Consider the following 21764-nt stretch of genomic DNA (forward strand, 5'->3'; position numbering starts at 1 on the left):
TTTCTCACTCAAGACGTCGGACATTAACGCACATCAGTCAGACACACTCAAAGGAACAACGTACAAAGGAAGAAGGATCGTTTTAAAAAGCTGATTCACATTAAACTGCGGAAACAGAACGTTTCCTCTTTACAACAAGCCTGTCCAACACAACCAAGTGTCTTTTCCTTTAACACGGATCTCAGTAGCAGCAGCTCAGCCAGGCGAAAGAACTCCTAAGCGTAAATGTGTCTAAAAAGTAAATGTGTCTAAGGGTCTGCAGCTGTATTATAGTCAAGTCAGATGACTTGGATCCAGTCCAACAGGAGGAAAGATATCTCAGAGCAGCCCATAGCCTTCTGCAGAGTTCACAGATTTCTGGTGTTAGGAACATGAGGAAAAAACTTGAAATGGTCATGAAAGCCAACAAAAACTGCACTTTTGGATAGTTATGTTAAAAAAATAAGTGGTCTGGAAGCTGAGCTTCACGTGAAAGATTGATTTTCAAAAACGGAAGGTCTACTTTATAATTTATCCGCAATTAAAAAGAATTTCAAAATGGTCTACAGATTTATTTGCATGAAGACATCAATCCAAATCATGGAAAACATTTCACAGAAAAATAGAGTTAAATTAAATAAGGATGCTAGAGACAAGAAAGCCCAGCAGTGTCTCTACTTTCTGTGAAGGCTGAAAAAAGCCCATCTCTCACCCCTAATCCTCACAACGTTCTACAGAGGAAGTATTGAGAGCATCCAAAGCGGCTGAATCACTATCTGGTTCAGAAATGGCACCTTATCAGATCACAAAGCCCTGCAGAGGATAGTGAGGACAGCTGAGAAGATCATCAGGGTCTCTCTTCCCTCCATCATAGACATTTACACCACATGCTGCAACCACAAAGCCACCAGCATTGTGGATGACCCCACACACCCCTCACATACCCCTCACACACCCCTCACATACACTCTTCACCCTCCTGCCATCTGGAAAAAGGTACCAAAGCATTCAGGCCCTCACAACATGGTTCATTTATGTTTCCACATAGCCACTACTATATTTGTAGCGGTCGTGTGAATTTTGCATAATCCTATGGTGTCCTCCTATTGGTGGATTTTAGACAAGCATCGTAGCAGTGCTCACACTTTGAGATTTTAATAAAAAAAATTTTTTAAACTGCTAGAACTTTTTCGTCAGCTGTCTTTGGTCACTGCTGTTCAGCTCATCACAGTATGCGTTCTAGGACCGATTCTTTTTCAACTTGCGATTTTTGTCTACAAAATCAAAATCGGGCTATTCTTACCCAGCCTTAAGCCAGCTAAATTTTGTCCCAAGGGTATCCAAACATTTGCACTTGACTGTAAGCACTGTCTAAAGTTATTCCCCATTCAAATTTGTACAGGTATAAAAGTAAGAAAAGTTTTAAGACTGTAAAATAAAAAAAGGAGATGGGAGTCTGAAATCCGACTGCAAACAGTTGTAATGAACGGATTATGGATATACTCACAATGTTCATGACTGCTAGGACGTAGCTCTCCGCTCCGTTCTTGCCATAGTACTCCACCATTTTTGGGTCGGCTACCACAAGAGTCTCCACCCATTTCTCCCTGCTGATGGAGCGCCGTCTCCTCCGGTGATGCCGTTTCTCCCAGCGTTCTCGCTGTCTCTCTACTCGATGTGCTCTTCCCTGAACATCTGACAGAGTAAACATCTCAATCAGTATCTCTCTACTATTAATCAGTACACTTTTAGGCTTTATCAGCATTCGGCGCAATCTTATCTCTATGGATGAAGCTATACAGGTGGATGGATGTCACTTTACAAATCCATACCATTTGGTTGTAACTGATAAATCTACAGTAGTTGAAGTAGTCCTGGTCTTTCACCTTTGACTCCACAGGTCCCGTTGGATGTTTTCCCTTCGTATAAAGGCTGCACCAGCTGGCTGCTGTGCTCAGTAGTATGTCGCTTGTAAATGACATGAGCCTGTGGTGCTTCTGATCTGTGTGTCTGCTCCAGCGGCCTGATGAAGAATTCCTCCTCTGAGAGTTTAAACAGCCCTGTCTACAGAAAACGCCAAGGTCAGCCCAAACTGACACTAATTACAAGCCTCACCAATCCAAGGCATATCCTCCCTGCTTGGACTTTCCCTCGGGCTATATAAAGGACACGAGGGGGGGGGGGGGGAAACTGAGGTTGTAGTGTTGTTTCTATTTTGAGCTTGTTCACAAAGAACCAAGCCATATAATAAACTCAAGAATTACACATTACATTCAAACAGGCAACACACAAAGTTGCTACACTGCCTGTCAAAAGTTTTACTACTTTGGTTACAGTTGAATCCCTTTTAGTATCACAGATAAAAACAAAAAATGTATATACAAAATGGACAATTAGAAAAGGTATAGTAAAGTAAGGAATAGTTCCAAAAAACATCTGAATCTTCGTATTCAAGGAAGCTATCCAGTCCTAATGACACTCTAAACGAGTGCTTTATTAACAAGGCATTCGTTGGGTCAACTAGTTAACCCTAAGATAAATAAAAAGTGCTAGCACTTGGTAAATGGTAGCTATATGGTAAATAAACACTGTCTGGCAAAGGTTTTTATACACATGGAACACCTACTGTGATATCGAAGAGCAATTAAATAGGGAAATGGAGATGTTTGTAGAGCTTATGAACTGGTCCTCTTGTTTAGTATGACTCTAATGTGACTCTAAAAGAGTGCATTATGGAGGGTAAAACCATTAAGCTTATAAATAAATGAAGGACTCAAGTGGTGCTAGGATTAACTGTACAACATAAATATGTGGTGCCTAATGTGTATAATTAGTCTGATTAAGATTTAGGATTAGATTAGATTTAGGTTGTTCCAATAAAATAAAACTAAGTTGTTAAAGGCAAAGGCAAGAGATATTTATGGTACGTGCTCACAAGACATGTTCACGATTTAATAGTCAATATCTGCAAAAAAAATTGATTTTAATATCAAACCACTAAAGGAATCAATACCTGATTATACAAATGATGCTGAGAAAAGTGTTTCAGGATGTTAACAGGACGTTCTTTTCAAGTAGCTACCGCATGAATTTTTTCCAATGACATAAAAAGTCACAAATAATAAAAACTTTCTCATTTTAGAACCCGCTTCATGAAATGTCCAAAAATATTAATATAAGCTATTTAAAAACCTTTCTTCCTTGCGGTGCATATCACAGTAGTACATGTAAGTCGAAATAAAACATAATGGGGCATGCTGTTTTAGGAAAATAATCAAATTTGATCCATTTATAATTACATTTCATGTTATGGAATGCCAGGTAGTTCCTGTTCTCACTTACGTTATATCAGCTATAAACTCTCTTTAATCTCTCTGCAAAACTTTCTCTTTAGTTACGATTTTACCTCTGATACCGACTGACACTGGAGAGTCCTTCCATAAATGCTACATAAACGTCTCCTCACGTAAAAGTCACCTTTGGTCAATCCCACCCTGCATTTTTCGACCAATCAGAATAGAGAACTCAACAGCACTGTGGTTTAAGTGGTTATTATGAGTGATAAATGAGGGTTTATAGTTTCTATTACAGAAGGAGCTGCCTAGGTTCCTTATTTTGTAGAAATCTAAAGGAACAAGGGGCAATCCCATAGCTATGTTCATGACATGAGAATGTATGCTATTCCCTTATTAAACATCACCCTGTCATATTTGATCCAGCTCGCATACCAAGCCATCACAGGTGCTCACAGCTGCTTGACCTTTGGCAGCTGATTCACTCCAAACTTCTCCAAGGAAGTAGCACAGAGAATTGCCGGGAGAATGTAACGTGGAGCTCTGGAGGCCACCGTACCGCCGTTCTGTAAGAAAACCAGGAGCTAGCAGATATGGGTTCAGGGTGAGGTTGAAAAGCAAGTCCTCGCCATTGTATTGTAAATGGTAGAAAACATGAGGCAGGCTTTCGATGCTGTCCACAGTCTGCCTCCGTCGGACTCGACTCACACGGTAGGACACGAGGTTCGAGATAAAAGCTCCATCTGAATCCACTCTCTGTGGGTGAACAATCTCGTACTGGAGAGGAGAGCTACCTGCAGAAGACATCCAGATGGTTATGATTTGTTATTACAGAACTCGCCTTATGTTACTGTAAGAATTAATGAGTACTGTATGCATGTTCTATTTTCCAGCGATACAGCGGTATTGCTTTCATCTACACGCAAACAAAACATTTCTGCCTGAAACAATGCTAACTTTAAAAAAAAAAAAAAACAACCTAAGCATATGGGGCTTCAAGACATCATGTTTATTCATGCATTTCTCAGGAGGCTTAGGCAGAATCTTCCATTGTATATAAAACTCTTTCAACTGAGAGCATTGTTCTAATTTTGACCCAGATGTCATGAACCAGCAGAGAGCAACAGAGGACAAGCAAGTTTCCTCTCCAGAACCAACCACAGTGTGGCGATCTAGGCCATCAGACAGGAAACAGCACACAAACGCTAGTTTTATAACATTTCATTTGACCTCAAAGGTGTTTAACTTTGGAAGGTTGGCTGTTTAAAAAGAAATGTGACAAAAAATGAAGACTATTAATTCATGCCATAGATAAGACAAAGATGGTCACATTGTCTAACTGTGCTAAGATGTCCATAGCAAAAATCATTTTAAATTTGACATCTTCCTTCCTAAATATGATATTAACATCGGTGAATAAAGTTTCGGCCCAACATTTGGCGTTCGTAATCTCCTTCTTTTGTACTCTCTAAACAGGTTTTGAGTGCTCTTGCTTTTAGATTTCACCCCCATTTCCTTCTGATCAAACCTGCCTGTCCTAATTCTTCAAAATAGTTCTGGAAAAGTCTTTATTTATCGATTAATTTATCCTTTATAATAACGCGTAACATCTATTTTTCATAGATGAAAAACATCTATGAAAAATAGATGTTACGCGTTATTATAAACCCTGTTTCATCCAGAAGCAATCGAGGTGTAAACTTTTGCACTCAGCTGCACTATGAAGAAATCAATGAAAGCACGGAGCATCACATAATGAATTCACAGCCTATTAACTGATCAAAAATAAACTAATAGTTGTTGTTTTTTTTGTTTGTTTGTTTGTTTTTGCAGAGTGGTTTCTTATGCATTACAAAGTTGATGTTTTCCAAGATCTCTGCAAGGGAACTGAAAACATATATACTCTATGAAAACATATATACTCTATGAAAATATATATAGGCCTACTCTATGAAAACATATATACTCTATGAAAACATACTCTATGAAAGCATATATACTCTATGAAAACATATATACTCTATGAAAACATATATAGGCCTACTCTATGAAAACATATATACTCTATGAACACATATATACTCTATGAAAGAATATATACTCTATGAAAACATATATACTCTATGAAAGCATATATACTCTATGAAAGAATATATACTCTATGACGACATATATACTCTATGAAAGCATATATAGGCCTACTCTATGAAAACTTATATACTGTATGAAAACATATATACTATATGAAAGCATACATAGGCCTACTCTATGAAAACATATCTACTCTATGAAAGCATATACACTCTATGGAAACATATATACTCTATGAAAGCATATATACTCTATGAAAACATATATACTCTATGAAAACATATATACTCTATGAAAGACAGCAAAAGCTTTTTGCGCTTGCAGAAGCAGTTCAGTTCAGCGCATGACAGCAGGACTGATTCCCTGCAGAAACACATTCATTCATGGTCAAAAGCTGTTATGCTACTCCAACTCACCTGTGATTTCACTCAGCACATCGGGTTCTGCGCTCTCTACAAGGGTCAGAAGTACAGCTGGGAGTAAGAAGGCCGACCCAAACGCGCAAAATACCCGCTTCCAGTGCATCCTCAAATCTGAGCAAGCTCGTGCACCTAAGCCGTCTTCTTCATACACGGAAAGTCATTTTAAACAACTTCCATTTCGCAGTAAACCTGTGTGCGTTAACCGAGGACGCAGGCTGGGTGAAGCCATAGCGCAGGATGCGGCGCTCTTTACGCCGAAACTTTCCAGCTCTCATCAGCGCGAGCCATCCCGAGGAACCCGAGCCAGAGCCAGCAGCGGGAGTCCTGACTCAAGGGCTGGGGCAGAGGTTGCCAGATTGAATCTACAAAATTTCCAACCCAGTAGCGATTTCAAACCCGCCCAGATTCGCTATGAACCATCCCTATCTGCAACTTTGCCAAATTTCAGTTCCAATCCCAAGGCGCTTTTGTCCCAGCCCTGTCAGGGTTGCCAGATTGGCACGATTTAAACATAGCATACTGCGACTGCGCGGTATATCACCACTAATTTATATCACGGTATAGTTTAACATGTTTACGATAACGGATTGTATTACAGTATAATGTGATGTGTTGTTTATAGAATTAATTGCAGTTAAACAGGGGGGAACGGTGGCATAGTGGTTACCACGCTTGCCTCGCACCTTCAGAGTCGAGGGTCCCATTCCCACCTCCACTCTGTGAGCTTGAGTGTTCTCCCTGCCGCAAATACTCTGGTTTCCTCCCCAAGTCCAAAAACACTGATGACATGCCAAAATATCTCCTTAAATCTGAAAAATGACCATTAGACCATTAGCTACTTAGTATTGTGAAAGATGTGAACTCTTTCTCTTTGGGAAAAATTGTTCATCTGAATTTCTATAGTTCTGAAAAGAACTGCAGGTGATCTGACATTTTGAGCAGTGATTATCTTTAAACTGAACAGGCTAATGTTCTCATAGCTAGTACTAACAGGTTAGCAACTTAAAGGGGTCACATGATGTTTCTGAAAGTTTTCCTATTTTTAGTGTGTAGTGTATCTGTTTGTGCATGTATAAGATCAGCGAAGTTACAAAGGGGGGCTCACAGTGGCTTAGTGGTTAGCGTGTTCGCCTCACACCTCCAGGGTCAGGGGTTTGATTCTTTGGGGAATTTGCAAGCTCACCATTATGGTAAGGGATGTTACATTTCCGACACACGTTTGAGGTTTTTGACCAATCACAATGCAGCGGGTCAGCTGCCACTCTAACCTTTTCGGAAGGTGGTGCTTTGGAGAAACCGGAACTCAGTCGGAGCGTTTCATGAAGCCTGGGAATAGAGGTAATGAAATATTGTACTGTATGTGAAAAATAATGTGTTTAAGCATAAAAGCATGTAAATCTATTCTATTTCACCCAATAAACAAAATAATGAACTTTTAAAAATGTTTAAAAGGCATCATATGACCCCTTTAACACCAGTTAGCCTAACACTTAGGCACTTAGATACTATCTAGCTAGTTAATGGCTAACTTTTCCCATTCCAATTACATCAAATAAAAGCAAGAAAGCAGACAAATGGAATAAATCCAATGCTGAACATAAGCAAAATGGTTCCAACATTGCACTTTAATCTATCCAAACCAATTATATATTTTTTTCATTGTGAAAGAAACCACATGAGCCAATCACAATATAGCAAGCAGCTCCAATGTTTCTGAGTGAAACTGAGCATCTTTGCTAACCACATTATTTTTAATAATATGTTAATTTAAACAAATACAGGTGCACACTTTAGTATGCTATTTTGGTAATATTTACATTTATTCATTTAGCAGACACTTATCCAACGTGACTTACAAATGAGGAAATACAAGCAAAGCGATATATCAAGTGGAGAACAATACAAGTAGTGCACCATACAAGATTTATAATGACCTGCCTGATCCCTTAGGATGCCCTACCTCTGGATGGAGCTCTCATCTACTCCAATTCCTGACTGCTGGGACTACGGTTGCTTCTAAGGCCAAACAGACTTCATTTTACGCTATCCATTGTTACCCAGATGAGGATGGGTTCCCTTCTGAATCTGGTTCCTCTCGAGGTTTTCTTCCTCTTAACATCTTAGGGAGTTTTTCCTCGCCACCGTTGCCACCGGCTTGCCCAATTGGGATAAATTTGCACATTTAAAATCTGTATCCTGTGTTTATATGTTTCTATAAAGTTGCTTTGAAACAACGTCCATTGTAAAAAAATGCTTTACAAATAAAATTGAATTGAATTGAATTGAATTAATTGAGTTCTAGAGAAGCAAAGTGCACAGAGTAGAGGTGTAAGAGCCAGAGTACATTTTTTTTACTTTTGTTATTTTTATTTTTTTTTTTAAATAATGTGGGGTTGGCATTTTAGGGGTTAGTTAAGTGCTCACGGAAGAAGTGGGACTTTAGCTGTTAGAAATCGGTATGTTTTAATAGCTGGTGCTATGCATTGTTTAAAATGATTATTTAAGCTAAAGATAATAAAAAAAACATATTTATCTACCCTTAATTATAAGCTTTATTACACATAGTTATAAAGCTTATAATTAAGGGTAGATTCAGTGCAGCCATAGAGAATTCAGAATATGCATTTTATTACTGACTGACCAATGACAGCACTTAAAAGATGAGTAAATATTCTGGAAGACTGATATCAGACAGTTGATATCACATGAATTGTTGTCAGTGTGAACACTAAAAAGTAATGGGTTTTTTTCTTTTTCTGTGAGAATTATGTGCAATACGTTGCTTTCTCACATAAAATGGTTCCATACCAGTATAATGGCATTGACAAAATCCATACTTTAAAGAGATTTCAAAATGTATATAATTTATATATGAATTATATACTTAACAAATACACAGTTCCCCATATTAGGAATCCCAACATCTAGCATTGTTTCCCAGTTCAATAGGTATACAATTAGATTAATATGGGATACCATCAAATCTGGCAACACAATCTGACTACTTCTGCTGCTCTCAGTCCATGATCAAATTTTTTTTTCCTCCACTGGAGTGTGTGGGAGGACCGTGTCCCAAAGAGACAAAGAAATCTAGACACACATGATAAGCCTCCATGATAAACCACATTACTACAGTGCCATTCATTCACATGAAGCCTGGGGATCATATGCCTAAATTTGTCATTTCCAAAATAATACTAACGCTTCTCTGCTATTAATGGTCTTTAATCCCAAGCATACTTTAGGCTTTATATATTTTAATTAAGTCTGATTTATGTTTAAGTTAAATAAAACTTCAATGTGTGCATGACATTTCAGGAGGTTTCTCCAAGCCACATTTATCAATTTGAATGAGACTTGGTAGAAAATATAGCTAGTCATTATATACATAGGCAACTGTTTCTTAAAAGCAAATTCTTTAAAAAAAAAAAAAAAAAATCCCATCCCAGTTGATTGTACATGCTTAGAAAACAGTTATTTAACTGGGTTTTAGTTTGATAGAGAAACACACTCTTGTAGGACCTTCATAGAGCCATTAAAGACACTGGCAACGTGTTTTCAAATGTTTAAAAAAATCTTTGTCATACCATCCATCCATCAATTTTCTGTACTGCTCATCCTACACAGGGTCACGGGAAGCCTGGAGCCTATCACAGGAGACTCTGGGTGCAAGGCGGAGGACACCCTGGAAGAGGTGCCAACCCATCACAGGGCACAATCGCACACTACGGACAATTTAGAGATGCCAATCAGCCTACAAGGCATGTCTTTGGACAGGAAGAGGAAACCAGGGTATCCGGAAGAAACCCCCGAAGCACAGGGAGAACATGCAAGCTCCATGTACACAAGGTGGAGGAGGGAATCGACCTCCCAACACTGGAGGTGCAAGACAAACACGCTAACCACAATAAGCCACTGTGCCCCCCCATATGCATCTACCAATTATAGGTTCAAGATATCACTAACTATGTTAGAATTATAACCAAAAGCTACAAACTCCCATGTCTGATCAGGACTGGATGGGCGAGTCATCAGACCGCATAATGACCGACAAGGTGAACAACTTGTGAAGCGCTAGTGCTAGAAAAGCATGTAGAAATGACAGACTTGTTCTTCCACAGTGCTGTTTTTTTTTTAACATGCAACTCGTGAAGGTTGCACGGTATTTCGTTGTATATTGTAAATATTTCTGGCTCCTCTTCATCCATCCTGCTGAAATGACTCCAGTCCCGCTTATGGCATGCGTCCACACTTCAGTGCACACTTATTGGCCTGTTAATGTGTCCAGATCTAATGTCACATCCTCAATAACTGTTTTCCTAGTAGAATCCAGCATTGTTTGGCTGGAATTAATTTAATAAAGGACCTGAATCTGTGCTTCAAGTGTATTAACTGTGCTAATGCAATGGCCTTCACTTCTATATCTGCTACTCACTCAATCCTTGAATCCTCAAACTTGAATCTGTGCTTTGAATGTAATACCTGACCTTCACTCATATGTCTGTTTCTCATTGTCCTTAAATCCTTTAGTTTCAATACTACATCTTTCATATTTTGCCAGGTACCATATGGGTTGGCTTCAATCCCATCTGATTTTTAGAAGATCGCTTGCTGGCTTACAGGGTTTACAGATGTGTCCAGTGACTCGGCCTGACTATCATGGTTTTTATTTTGAATGTAAGCACAGATTAATGTATAGAAAAATAAAGAGAGAGAGAGAGAGAGAGAGAGAGAGAGAGAGAGAGAGAGAGAGAGAGAGGAATAGTCAAAGTCTTATTGCTACGTTTATACTGACAAAAACAATGCAGACATTTTCCTACACATGGGCAATTCCTCTCACCCCCTGTATGAGACATCGGGGTCCCTGAGGAACGCCTTCAGCAGCAGACTGCTGCACCGTCAGTGTAAGAAGGAACGTTACCGCAGGTCCTTCATCCCTACTGCAGTCAGACTCTTTGATGCAAAAAAACAATATAATGTAGCACTGCTAGTTGTTTTTACATCATCAGCCAACACGTTCACAATAATTCTGCAATATGAACTTATTATTATTCACTTATTACTATTTGTTACTCAACCTCTACTGTTAACTGTGCAATAATCCATTTATCACATCTATATATATATATCTGTATTTATCACATCTGTATATAAACGCGGTGGTACCCATCTGTATATACTCATATTTGTATTCATCTGTACATACATTGAGGTGTTCATAGTGTACATATTACCATTACTATTATTTTTACTATTATTATTCTTAGTTTTCTATTCCTATTATATAGACATTTTTTTTTAAATTCTATTCCTATTTAATGTGTATTCTTTATCTGTTTTTTTTTTTGTGTGTGTAATTGAACTGCTGTAATGAGGGAATTTCCCCAGTGTGGGATCAATAATGTTTTATCTTATCTTATCTTATCTTATCTTATAAGTGTATCTGTACTTCTTTCAAACTAGCCTTAGGTACTAGAGTGCTCATGACAACATATGATCAGCATCATACATTTAGTCCCTGGTAATTGAGGTTTCTATTTAAATAAATAAATAAATAAATAAATAAATAAAGCTAGATAAAAGAATCTATGCATACATGACATGCTACACGTGTGATGAAAAAAAATGGACATATGATTGCTCCTCACTGTGATCTTCATTACAGGACATTTCTTAGTAGATTGCAGTTTCTTTTAAAATGATGACCTCCATACACTTGACAAAGGAACTTGCTGTGCTCCCTGCTTGAGGAAAGATTTGATGTAGAGTTGATGATGTTTTTTTTTTTCAATTGAAAATTATGTACGTTAGAACGTACAATAGAAAAATACTTTAATTTCTATTGTACGACTGATCTTTAGACAAAGACGTTCAAGGACATTGGATGTAAGGTGGGACTACACCCCAGACAGGATGGCACCACGCACACACACGTTGACATTTAGAGACAATTCAGGATGGATTCAGCAATCTATCGAACCGTAGACCTTGGAGCTGTGAGCAGACAAAGTTTCAAAGATTTCTATTTCCTGGAAAAGGCAGGGTGACTATTTTTAGAGAAGAGTTATGCTCACCTGACATTTTTTCTTCAAAGCGAATGAGAATTTAGGATATAGCTGAGCAGTTGAGGGTTATGGGTTTTACTCCAGGGCGCAACTGTGACAGATTGGTAATGCAAGGATTTGAATACAAAACCCAAAAGTAATCCAGCGTCAGCTACCACTGCTGCTTAAATTGAATCACATACATAAAGAAAGATGCAAACTTTTGGACTAATTTTTGTTCCGTGAAACCTAGCACACTAAAGATTTTATTGGTATACAGTATATGCCAACTTTTGGACAACATCCTGCAATCTGCAAATAATCTGCAAAATGTTAATTTAAAAAAAGAGGGTCTCTGTTGTTTTTTGTTTTTTTTATTTAGTACTGCCCTGAATAAGCTATTTCACATAACAGATGTTTACATAGAGTCCACAAAACACAATAATGACTGAATTTACACAAATGAACCAGTTCAAAAGTTTACACACGCTCGATTCTTAATACTCGATTATACATAATAATGTCGTTACCTGGACGATCAGCGACTGTGTTTATGTTCTGTGAGAGTTCTTCATGAGTCCCTTGTTTATCCTGAGCAGTTAAACTGCCCACTGTTCTTCAGAACAGTCCTCCAGGTCCTGCACATTCTTTACTTTTCCAGCATCTTCTGCATATTTGACCTCTTTCCAACAGCGACTATATGATGTTGATCCATCTTTACACACTGAGGACAACCGAGGGACTCGTACACACAGTTGTTATTATTTTGTTTAAAGGTCTTATTTGTTTCATTTAATACTGCCCTGCAGAGGCTACACAAGATATTTACATGGTTCCCAGAAGACAAAATAATAACAATTAACACCGATAATCCTGTTCAAAAGTTTACACCCCCCTGGCTCTTAATGTATCCTGTTCAAAAGTTTACACCCCCCTGGCTCTTAATGTATCCTGTTCAAAAATTTACACCCCACTGGCTCTTAATGTATCCTGTTGTCTTTTGGAGCATCACTGAATGTTTGTCCCTTTTGTAATAGTTGTGTACGAGTCCCTCAGTCGTCCTCAGTGTGAAAAGATTGATTTCAACACAGTCACTGTTGGAAAGGGGTCAATTATGCAGAAGATGCTGGAAAAGCAAAGAATGCTGAATGCATAAACGAATAAATAAATAAATAAATAAACAAACATTATGAGTAAGTAGGGTTTTTGCAGCTCGGTCTTATCAATCATTAGCACAGTGAACTGTCAATCACAAGGGTTTGCCCACTCCACGCGCTTTGAGGGAGGGAATCAGCGAGCGCGCGCGATTGTATAAAAGCTGGAGATCAGCTGTCAGACGCTGTGCTGAGAGTCACGGAGAGGCACTGGTACGAAATAATACAAATAAAATAAAAGGAAGAAATGATGTAAGTTGTATAATCGGTGAATTACGCGTGCAATGGAAGGTGCGAGGTTGCACAAGGCACCTGCGCTTTTCTCGGAAAGCATGGGGGAGATTTTGAACCTCAGCGGGTGGCTGACACCGAACAAGAGTGTAACACACCTGCACAAGTTCAGCACTCTGGAGGACATCGACCTGAGCGCTGACGGAAATCTTATCCTGAGGATCATCATTTCGTCGGTTTACGTGGCGGTGTGCGCCGTGGGTCTGGTCGGCAACCTGCTGGTGTTCTTCCTGATGAAGACGAAGCTAGGGGAGAGTAGGAGGAAGAGATCCGCGATCAACTTTTTCGTCGTCAACTTAGCCGTGACCGACTTCCAGTTCGTGCTCACGCTGCCGTTCTGGGCTGCGGACGCGGCGCTGGATTTCAGCTGGCCCTTCGGTAACGCCATGTGCAAGATCGTGCTGTCCGTCACCGTGATGAACATGTACGCCAGCGTGTTCTTCCTCACGGCCATGAGCGTGAGTCGGTACTGGTCGGTGGCGTGCTGTGTGAGAAGCAGCGGCGCGCGGCGCAGGTTCACATCGGTCAAGCGCGTGTGCGCGGCGCTCTGGGTTCTCGCGAGCATCGCCACGGCGCCCACGGCCGCCTTCTCCACGGTGACAGTGGTCGCCGGTGAGAGGCTGTGCCTCCTCCGCTTTCCCGACGGCCACCACTGGCTCGCGCTCTATCACCTCCAGAAAGTCGTGCTCGCCTTCATCTTGCCCATGATCACGCTGTCCATCTGCAACGCGCTACTTTTGCGCTTCGTGCGCCGCAGGATCGGCGCGAACAGCAGCCGCCCGAAGAGACGATCAAAAGTCACCAAATCCGTGCTCGTCGTGGTCCTTTCGTTCTTCATCTGCTGGATGCCGAATCACGCCATCACGCTGTGGGGAGTGCTCGTGAAATTTAACGCGGTGCGCTGGGACAAGACGTACTACATGATCCACACGTACGTGTTCCCGCTGACTGTTTGCCTCGCTCACGCGAACAGCTGTTTAAACCCGGTGTTGTATTGCTTAATGCGAAGAGAGTTCAGGAAGATGCTGAGGAACCTGTTCTGGAGAGTTTCCTCGCCTGCTGGCACGAAAGCGCGCGGCTCCGGGGGTGCCGTGGACCGAGAATCCGTTTAAATGCGATTTGATTGGGATTTGACTGTGTGAAATATCTTATCAGCTCCAAATACAGTTCTTCGTATGAATAACGCGCATTTGGAGAGATTAGAAAAGCTGAGTAGGTGGTGCGCAAAAGAGACCCGTGGGGAAGGTCAGTCTTCAACACGTATGAGCTGAATTTAATTGAAGTCCATTAATAGTGAACTGAGCCGCTTAAATACATGCACCAGGCGTTTCAACACTCTTGACATGTAAATACAAGAAAATAAATACTAAACAATGTTTTGTATCACTGGTTTCATGTTTCTTTTGTTAAAGATGACTAAAATGAAAACGCCCTTGCGTGTGTGTGTGTGTGTGTGTGTGTGTGTGTGTGTGAAGAAGAGACAGACAGAAACAGCATTCATGCATGTCTGAGAACAGACATGGTGATAAACATTTGTTTACAAACACGCATGTGCGGTGCCAAATGGATAGAACAGGATGCCATTTTGACGAAACCTCTGTAAAGCCAATGCACAGCTGATATTAGTGCATGTGCCCATAATAAGAATAAATCAGACATTCTGTAAATCCAAGTTGTCACCTCAGAGAGGTGGAAAAAACCCTTTCCTGTCGCACAGCTCCAGGGTTGTCCCCTGCCTTGTGTCCAGAGTTCTCTGGGAAAGACTCCAGACTCCAGCGTGACCTTGTGCAGGATAAGCGGTGTGGAAAATGGATGGGTGGATGGATGCAAAATTCCAAGCATTCACAAAGAAGTGTATTTGAATAAAGTTTGTTTCCAAGAATTTATTCTATGAAATAATGGGTGGACTTTGGCCGACACCAAATGAAACAACAAAGAAGATCAGTAATTAAGAAATTCATTCATTCAGTCATCTTCGGATCGCATAGAGCCCAGTCAGGATTCTGGTGGATCCAGCATATGTCCCATCTGTCCCAACAATATTGACAGACAGCTCTAGTGGCGCAATCGGTTAGCGCGCGGTACTTATACAGCAGTACAGGTGAAGCAATGCCGAGGTTGTGAGTTCGAGCCTCACCTGGAGCACACCTTTTAAAGCAAATATCTCCATATGTGAATGTGCCAAGATAATTTACTCATGGGTGTGAAGGTGTGTGTATGGTGGGATGGTCCCTGTATCCATCCTGACCAGGATAAAGATCTTACTAAAGATATGCTAAAATTGAGTTTACAGGTGAAAGATTTGCAAATATTGGTATGTTAAGCTGAAAGTATGCTTCTCTTTTTACGCGTACCTTTTTAGGAACAGCGTACAGTACACGTGACGCAAATTTTCCTCGTCAGCAGAGTACTGCATACTGTACGCGCCGGCCGATTTTTCTAACCGCACATGTGCAGTTAATTCTTTTGCACTATTTAATTCTTCCACAAGGTGGCAACAGTGACCCAAGGCCATTGATTCTCAAAGTAGTCGAAGAAAAAACAGAATAAACGGAAAAGATGGAAACGAGTGCAGGTTAGAAAGTACCCGCATTTGTATAATTCTAGCCTTAAAGAGTATAAGATTTTGTACCTGGGTGCTAATCGTGGCGAGAGATCGCCCAAGCATTGATCTTCGTGTTGTTTTGATACTTCTTCGTTGTCGTCCTTCACACCAGAAGACCTGCTTTACTGCTCTGTACTGACTCTTGTAGGCCAGGAGGGGTAGTGCAAGTTGTCGTAATGCGCATGCGTCGACCGCCTGCGTACACGTACATGTCAAAGTTATGTGGGCTACACACATCTGCTTAAAATACATTATATTGAAAAATCTATAAAAGAAGCAGTAAATGCTTTAGAAAGGAAATAAATCAAAATAAACTTTTTTTTTTAAAGGGCAGAGTCAACATAAATTCTAAAACATAGCAAAAATAAATACTTTGAATAAATAAAACAAAAATGCAGTTGGAAACAATGACAATTTTTTTTGAAATTGCATGTCAGTTCGTTCATTCAGTCATCTTCGGTTTGCGTAGAGCCCAGTCGGGATTATGGTGGCTCCAGCAGCTATGTTAGGACTGTGGCTCCAGTGGCGTAATCAGTCAGCATGTGGTACTTATACAGCAGTACAGGTGAAGCAATGCTGAGGTTGTGAGTTTGAGCATCACCTGGAGTATTGGTTTTAAACACTGCTTCCAAACTTTCATTGTGGTCAGATTATACTGCAATATGTGAGTTGAAACCACAGTTTCTTCCTACCTCCCAAAAACATGCCAGTAGCTGGATTGGCTAAAATAAAATAACTTGGGTGTGAATGTGTAAAAAGCTAGGAGTGAGAGGGTTGAGGGTGGTGATATGGAAAATAAGCATGAAAGAACAGTGTTTGTTTTGTGTCACACATAATTCATGAATGTTCCTGACCTGATAGTCACGAAAACATATTGTTTGGAGGATATACTGGCTTCATCATACCCTGTCTCTTGTGGCTCCACTGGCGCAATCGGTCAGCGCACGGTACTTATACAGCAGTACAGGTGAAGCAATGCCGAGGTTGTGAGTTCAAACCTCACCTGGAGCACAGATTTTAAACACAGCCCCCACAGCAAATAAAGAACACAAATTTGCTTAATGATTATGAATGTAGTTTGCTGGATTGTGAGTTGGAAGAATTACACGTTCAATAACCACAGTTCCGTCCCAAAAACATGCCAGTAGCTGGATTGACTAAAATAAAATAACTTGGGTGTGAACATGTGTGCGTTGCTTCCAGGGTGTATCCCCACCTCACACCTAGTGTTTCTGGAAAAGGTTCTTGGTCCACCACAAGCCCTGATCAAGATAAATCACTTACTAAAAGGGCATGAAGTGACAGAGTGGGACATGAGTGCGGTACTTATACAGCAGTACAGGTGAAGTACAAGCCTGGAGTGATAATGGAGGACAGACTTTAAGAGCAGCCTACAGCCATACTCTTACCAAAGCATGACTTTCAGCGTAGCCAGAATCATATGTCAATATGAATATAAAGAGCACAACCAACTCCAGAGTCCCAGGATCTAACTATACAATTCAGGGTTCTCTGGTTTCCTCCCACCTGCCAAAAACATGCCAGAGTAAAACATGTCAAAGTAAAAACAACAGTCCAACACTCCAACAGGTGACAGGAGAGGCAGGAAGACGCGCCAGCGTACCCTGTCAACCTGAGGAAACCCAGTATGAGGAAACCAGACAACCTGGATGAAACCCACACAATTTATGAGCCTCATCATCATTCAGGGCTCCAGTGGCGCAATCGGTCAGCGTGTGGTACTTATACAGCAGTACAGGTGAAGCAATGCCGAGGTCGTGAGTTCGAGCCTCACCTGGAGCATTGGTTTTAAACACCGCTTCCAAACTTTCAGGGTGGCCAGATTATTCTGCAATATATGAGTTCAAACCACAGTTTCTTCCTACCTCCCAAAAACATGCCAGCAGCTGGATTGGCTAAAATAAAATAACTTGCATGTGAATGTGTAAAAAGCTAGGAGTGAGAGGGTTGAGGGTGGTGATATGGAAAATAAGCATGAAAGAACAGTGTTTGCTTTGTGTCACACATAATTCATGAATGTTCCTGACCTGATAGTCAAGAAAACATATTGTTTGGAGGAGACACTGGCTTCATCATACTCTCTCTTTTATGGCTCCAGTGGCGCAATCGGTCAGCGTGTGGTACTTATACAGCAGTACAGGTGAAGCAATGCCGAGGTTGTGAGTTCGAGCCTCACCTGGAGCACACCTTTTTAAAGCAAACATCTCCATATGTGAATGTGCCAAGATAATTTACTCAGATTACTAATTTACAGATTTTAAACACAGCCCCCACAGCAAATAAAGAACACAAATTTGCTTAATGATTATGAATGTAGTGTGCTGGTTTGTGAGTTGGAAGAAATATATGTTCATTAACCACAGTTTCTTCCTACCTCCCAAAAACATGCCAGCAGCTGGATTGACTAAAATAAAATAACTTGGGTGTGAATGTGTGTGTATTGCTTCCAGAGTGTATCCCCACCTCATACCTAATGTTTCAGGCAAAGGTTTTTGGTCCACCACAAGCCCTGATCAAGATAAATCACTTACTAAAAGTGCGTGAAGTGACTGAGTGGGACATGAGTGTGGCACTTACAGCAGTACAGGTGAAGTACAAGCCTGGAGTGGTAATGGAGGACAGACTTTAAGAGCAGCCTACAGCCATACTCTTAACAAAGCATGACTTTCAGTGTAGCCAGAATCATACTTCAATATGAATATAAAGAGCACAACCAGCTCCAGAGTCCCAGGATCTAACTATACAATTCAGGGTTCTCTGGTTTCCTCCCACCTGCCAAAAACATGCCAAAGTAAAAACAACAGTCCAAAGTATATAAAATGGCACCACCATATTGTAACCGTAGGGGCACTGAGAACAATATGACTTAAATAACTTTTTGTTATTTAAAACAATATGAGTTCAATAAACAAACTAAAACAAACAAAACAGTGACAGGAGAGGCAGGAAGACGTGCCAGCGTACCCTGTCAACCTGAGGAAACCCAAGCTGAGGAAACCAGGCAACCTGGATGAAACCCACACAATCCATGAGCCTCACCCACAATCAGGGCTCCAGTTGTGCAATTGGTCAGTGCATGGTACTCATAAGGAAGTACAGGTGAAGCAATGCTGAGGTTGTGAGTTTGAGCCTCACCTGGAGCAAGAATTTAAGCACACACTGCAAACTTTCAGTGTGGCCAGATTATACTGCAATATGCATATAAAGAGCACAAACTCTCTTAATGATTATGGATGTAGTGTGCTGAGTTGTGAGTTGGAAGAATTATATGTTCATTAATCACTTTATGCTGGTTCTGTTTGTGGTGGATCCTGGGAACTCTAGCCGTGAGGCAGGGACACACAATAAAACACAATCTTTCACACCTGTGGGGCAATTTTAGCACTCTGAATCTACCTACCTGCGTGTTTTTGGTAGGAGAGAGGAAAGCAGAGAACCTGGAGGAAACACATGAAACACAGCCATGTCTTTTCTGAACATTAGTGCACAATCTACAGTTATGTTCTTAATTAGGTGTGAACAAATGTGTGAATGACATTCTGAGAGATTCGAGATTTGTTTGTCACATGCCCATTAGCAGCAGGTAAAAAAGTGCAGGGAAATGAGATGCAGTTGTTCCGAAGACATGTGGTTCAATAAAGAGAACAATAAATACACCATACAGACAATATAACAAAATGCCCAGACTTTTATTCAACTAAAACTTGACTAAAAAACAGAATTAGGTCGACTAAATACGATAAAAACTATCAAGGAAATTTGACACAGGACTAAGACTAAGAATTGCTGACAAAATTAACATTAATTCACACCTACAATGAATATAGTGCTTGTTTCTGGTACGTCTGAGGAAACCAGACAACCTGGATGAAACCCAATCAATTCATCAGAATCACAATAAATCAGGGCTCCAGTGGCACAAGTGGTCAGCGCACGGTACTTATGCAGCAGTACAGATGAAGCAATGCCGAGGTTGTGAGTTCAAGCCTCACCTGGAGCAAAATGTCCAGAGTTTTAGTCAACTAAAGCTAGAGTTAAAAAAAAAAAACCACAACAGAAAAAGCTCTACTAAATATGGTTAAAAAAAACTATCAAGGACGTTTGACACAGGACTAAGACTAAGAATTGTTGACAACATTATTTCACACCTACAACCAATATAGAGTTTATTTTTGGGAAGTCGGAAGAAACCAGACAACCTGGATGAAACCCACACAATTAGTCAGAATCAATACCTGTCAGGGCTCCAGTGGTGCAATCGGATAGCGCAGGGGTGTCAGATGTACGCTAAAAACCGGCCCTCTAGGGAGTTCAATCCGGCCCGCAGGATGAATTTTCAAAGTGAAAAAATGCATAAAAGACACGAACTAGAAATTTTTAATAAAATGCTATTCCTAAATTATCCGCTAGGGGAGCACTGTTTTAGTCAGAGCACAACCCGGGGACTCAAATTGAACAGCAGATGGTAGCACTACGCCTTCTGCTGTTTGTTATTACACTGTGACCAGTTGTAATGCACACATGTAAATGATAATCAGAAGCAAATTGCACATGTTTGTCTTAAGAAATCTGAGGTTGTTCATGATATGTTTTGTAAAAGGATATTTCATTAAATATGAATATTTTCCTAATGTATTTGTACTTCTTCTTTGCATGAAAACAAAGGGAAAAACATGGACTTATTGTTATTTATAGGTAATTATGCTATGATTTTACTGGCCTGGCCCAATTGACATCTAATTAGGCTGTATGTGGCCCCTGAAATAAAATGAGTTTAACACCCCTGGATTAGATGTGGCACTTATACAGCAGTACTGGTGAAGCAATGCTGAGGCTGTGAGTTCGAGCCTTACCTGGAGCACAGACTTTATTTTATATTATATTATTATTATATATATTATATTTATATTATATTTTATTTTCATTCATTATTTTATAATGAAGCAATGTTGGTGAAGCAGACATGATTCTGTACGAGATAGTGTAAAGTTTCACAGTGCAAATATCATGGATGTTTGAAACATTGTCCATCCCTTGAACAAGGCCCTTAACCATCAGCTACTCAGCTCTATGCCCGAATTAGAGCATCTTGCTCCTAAATGAATACTAGCCATTCAATCATCTTTCCTATTACACTCGTTATTTTTTTTTTTAAACTAGAACACTGACAGCCAGGTAATAAAACATACAGTACTGTGCAAAAATCTTGCAAAGAATTGCTGTAAAGATGCTTTCAAAAATAATGAAATTAAATGTTTCTACTTCAATAAATATACTATAAAGAGCAGTAAACAGTAATAAATTAGACAAACTCAATATTTGGTGTGATGACCCTTCATTTAATTTCATGTTTTGAAATCTAAAATGTTTTTGTACTGACTCAATAATGAAGAAGTCATAAAATAAAAATCTGCAACAAAGTTTGTACTAAAAAAAAAGGGGTGCCTATACCTTTGCACAGTACTGTACATTTTCACCAACATATTTTGATCAGATACTCTTATTCCATATCAGTTGATCCCCTAGGCCCCCAATTTACATGTCTGGGATAAATGACCCATTTGTCCCCCATGATGTTGCGGATCCCCCTAGAGTTACTACAATGCTGAACCAGCATAGCATGAACAGCTGCTATCAAAAACAAAACAAATGAACAAAAAAAAAAAAAGGTTAACACTTTTCACTGAAAATTATGTTATTGCAAACTGAGAACTTTTCTGTAATCCCTGTATGAAACTGAAATATATTCACGGATCAATTTATGACAGTGATTTAATGTCTCTTAATGACTAAAAGATATTATGATGACTCCATGTGTTACACATTACCGTTGTTTCTCTTCTTAAAATATTTCACACTTAAAA

The 21764-nt window shown here is 40.0% G+C and overlaps 2 protein-coding genes and 5 non-coding genes across 7 annotated transcripts in view; 6 read left to right on the forward strand and 1 right to left on the reverse strand.

The window, feature by feature from the left end:
- LOC128613446 (A disintegrin and metalloproteinase with thrombospondin motifs 7) overlaps positions 1-6560 on the reverse strand; it is an 81537-nt gene extending 74977 nt beyond the window's left edge. The window contains exons 1-4 of the mRNA XM_053634197.1: positions 5780-6560; positions 3708-4066; positions 1866-2043; positions 1487-1674 (exon numbers count right to left, since the gene is read on the reverse strand). Of these exons, the coding sequence (XP_053490172.1) occupies positions 1487-1674; positions 1866-2043; positions 3708-4066; positions 5780-5888 (834 nt within the window). The 5' untranslated portion in view covers positions 5889-6560. The remainder of the gene's footprint in view (positions 1-1486; positions 1675-1865; positions 2044-3707; positions 4067-5779) is intronic.
- Positions 6561-13037: 6477 nt separating this feature from the next.
- Positions 13038-14640, forward strand: rxfp3.3a2 (relaxin family peptide receptor 3.3a2). The gene has a single exon (XM_053634801.1). It carries the CDS (start codon positions 13268-13270, stop codon positions 14384-14386), a length of 1119 nt encoding a protein of 372 aa, XP_053490776.1. The 5' UTR covers positions 13038-13267; the 3' UTR covers positions 14387-14640.
- A 686-nt stretch (positions 14641-15326) lies between these two features.
- On the forward strand, positions 15327-15419 carry trnai-uau (transfer RNA isoleucine (anticodon UAU)). Its single transcript is given in 2 exon segments — positions 15327-15364; positions 15384-15419. It is a non-coding gene; the product is annotated as a tRNA-Ile (tRNA).
- Positions 15420-16797: 1378 nt separating this feature from the next.
- Positions 16798-16890, forward strand: trnai-uau (transfer RNA isoleucine (anticodon UAU)). The gene is given in 2 exon segments: positions 16798-16835; positions 16855-16890. It is a non-coding gene; the product is annotated as a tRNA-Ile (tRNA).
- A 699-nt stretch (positions 16891-17589) lies between these two features.
- On the forward strand, positions 17590-17682 carry trnai-uau (transfer RNA isoleucine (anticodon UAU)). The gene is given in 2 exon segments: positions 17590-17627; positions 17647-17682. It is a non-coding gene; the product is annotated as a tRNA-Ile (tRNA).
- A 309-nt stretch (positions 17683-17991) lies between these two features.
- On the forward strand, positions 17992-18084 carry trnai-uau (transfer RNA isoleucine (anticodon UAU)). The gene is given in 2 exon segments: positions 17992-18029; positions 18049-18084. It is a non-coding gene; the product is annotated as a tRNA-Ile (tRNA).
- A 1723-nt stretch (positions 18085-19807) lies between these two features.
- trnai-uau (transfer RNA isoleucine (anticodon UAU)) lies at positions 19808-19900 on the forward strand. The gene is given in 2 exon segments: positions 19808-19845; positions 19865-19900. It is a non-coding gene; the product is annotated as a tRNA-Ile (tRNA).
- The last annotated feature ends 1864 nt before the right edge of the window (positions 19901-21764 follow it).

Source organism: Ictalurus furcatus, chromosome 10 (genome assembly GCF_023375685.1).
Source record: "Ictalurus furcatus strain D&B chromosome 10, Billie_1.0, whole genome shotgun sequence".
NCBI classification, from domain to species: Eukaryota; Metazoa; Chordata; class Actinopteri; order Siluriformes; family Ictaluridae; genus Ictalurus; species Ictalurus furcatus.

Bases quoted from the DNA above. Each gene is read 5' to 3' on its own strand.
- rxfp3.3a2 (XM_053634801.1), top strand. From the start codon at position 13,268: ATGGAAGGTGCGAGGTTGCACAAGGCACCTGCGCTTTTCTCGGAAAGC.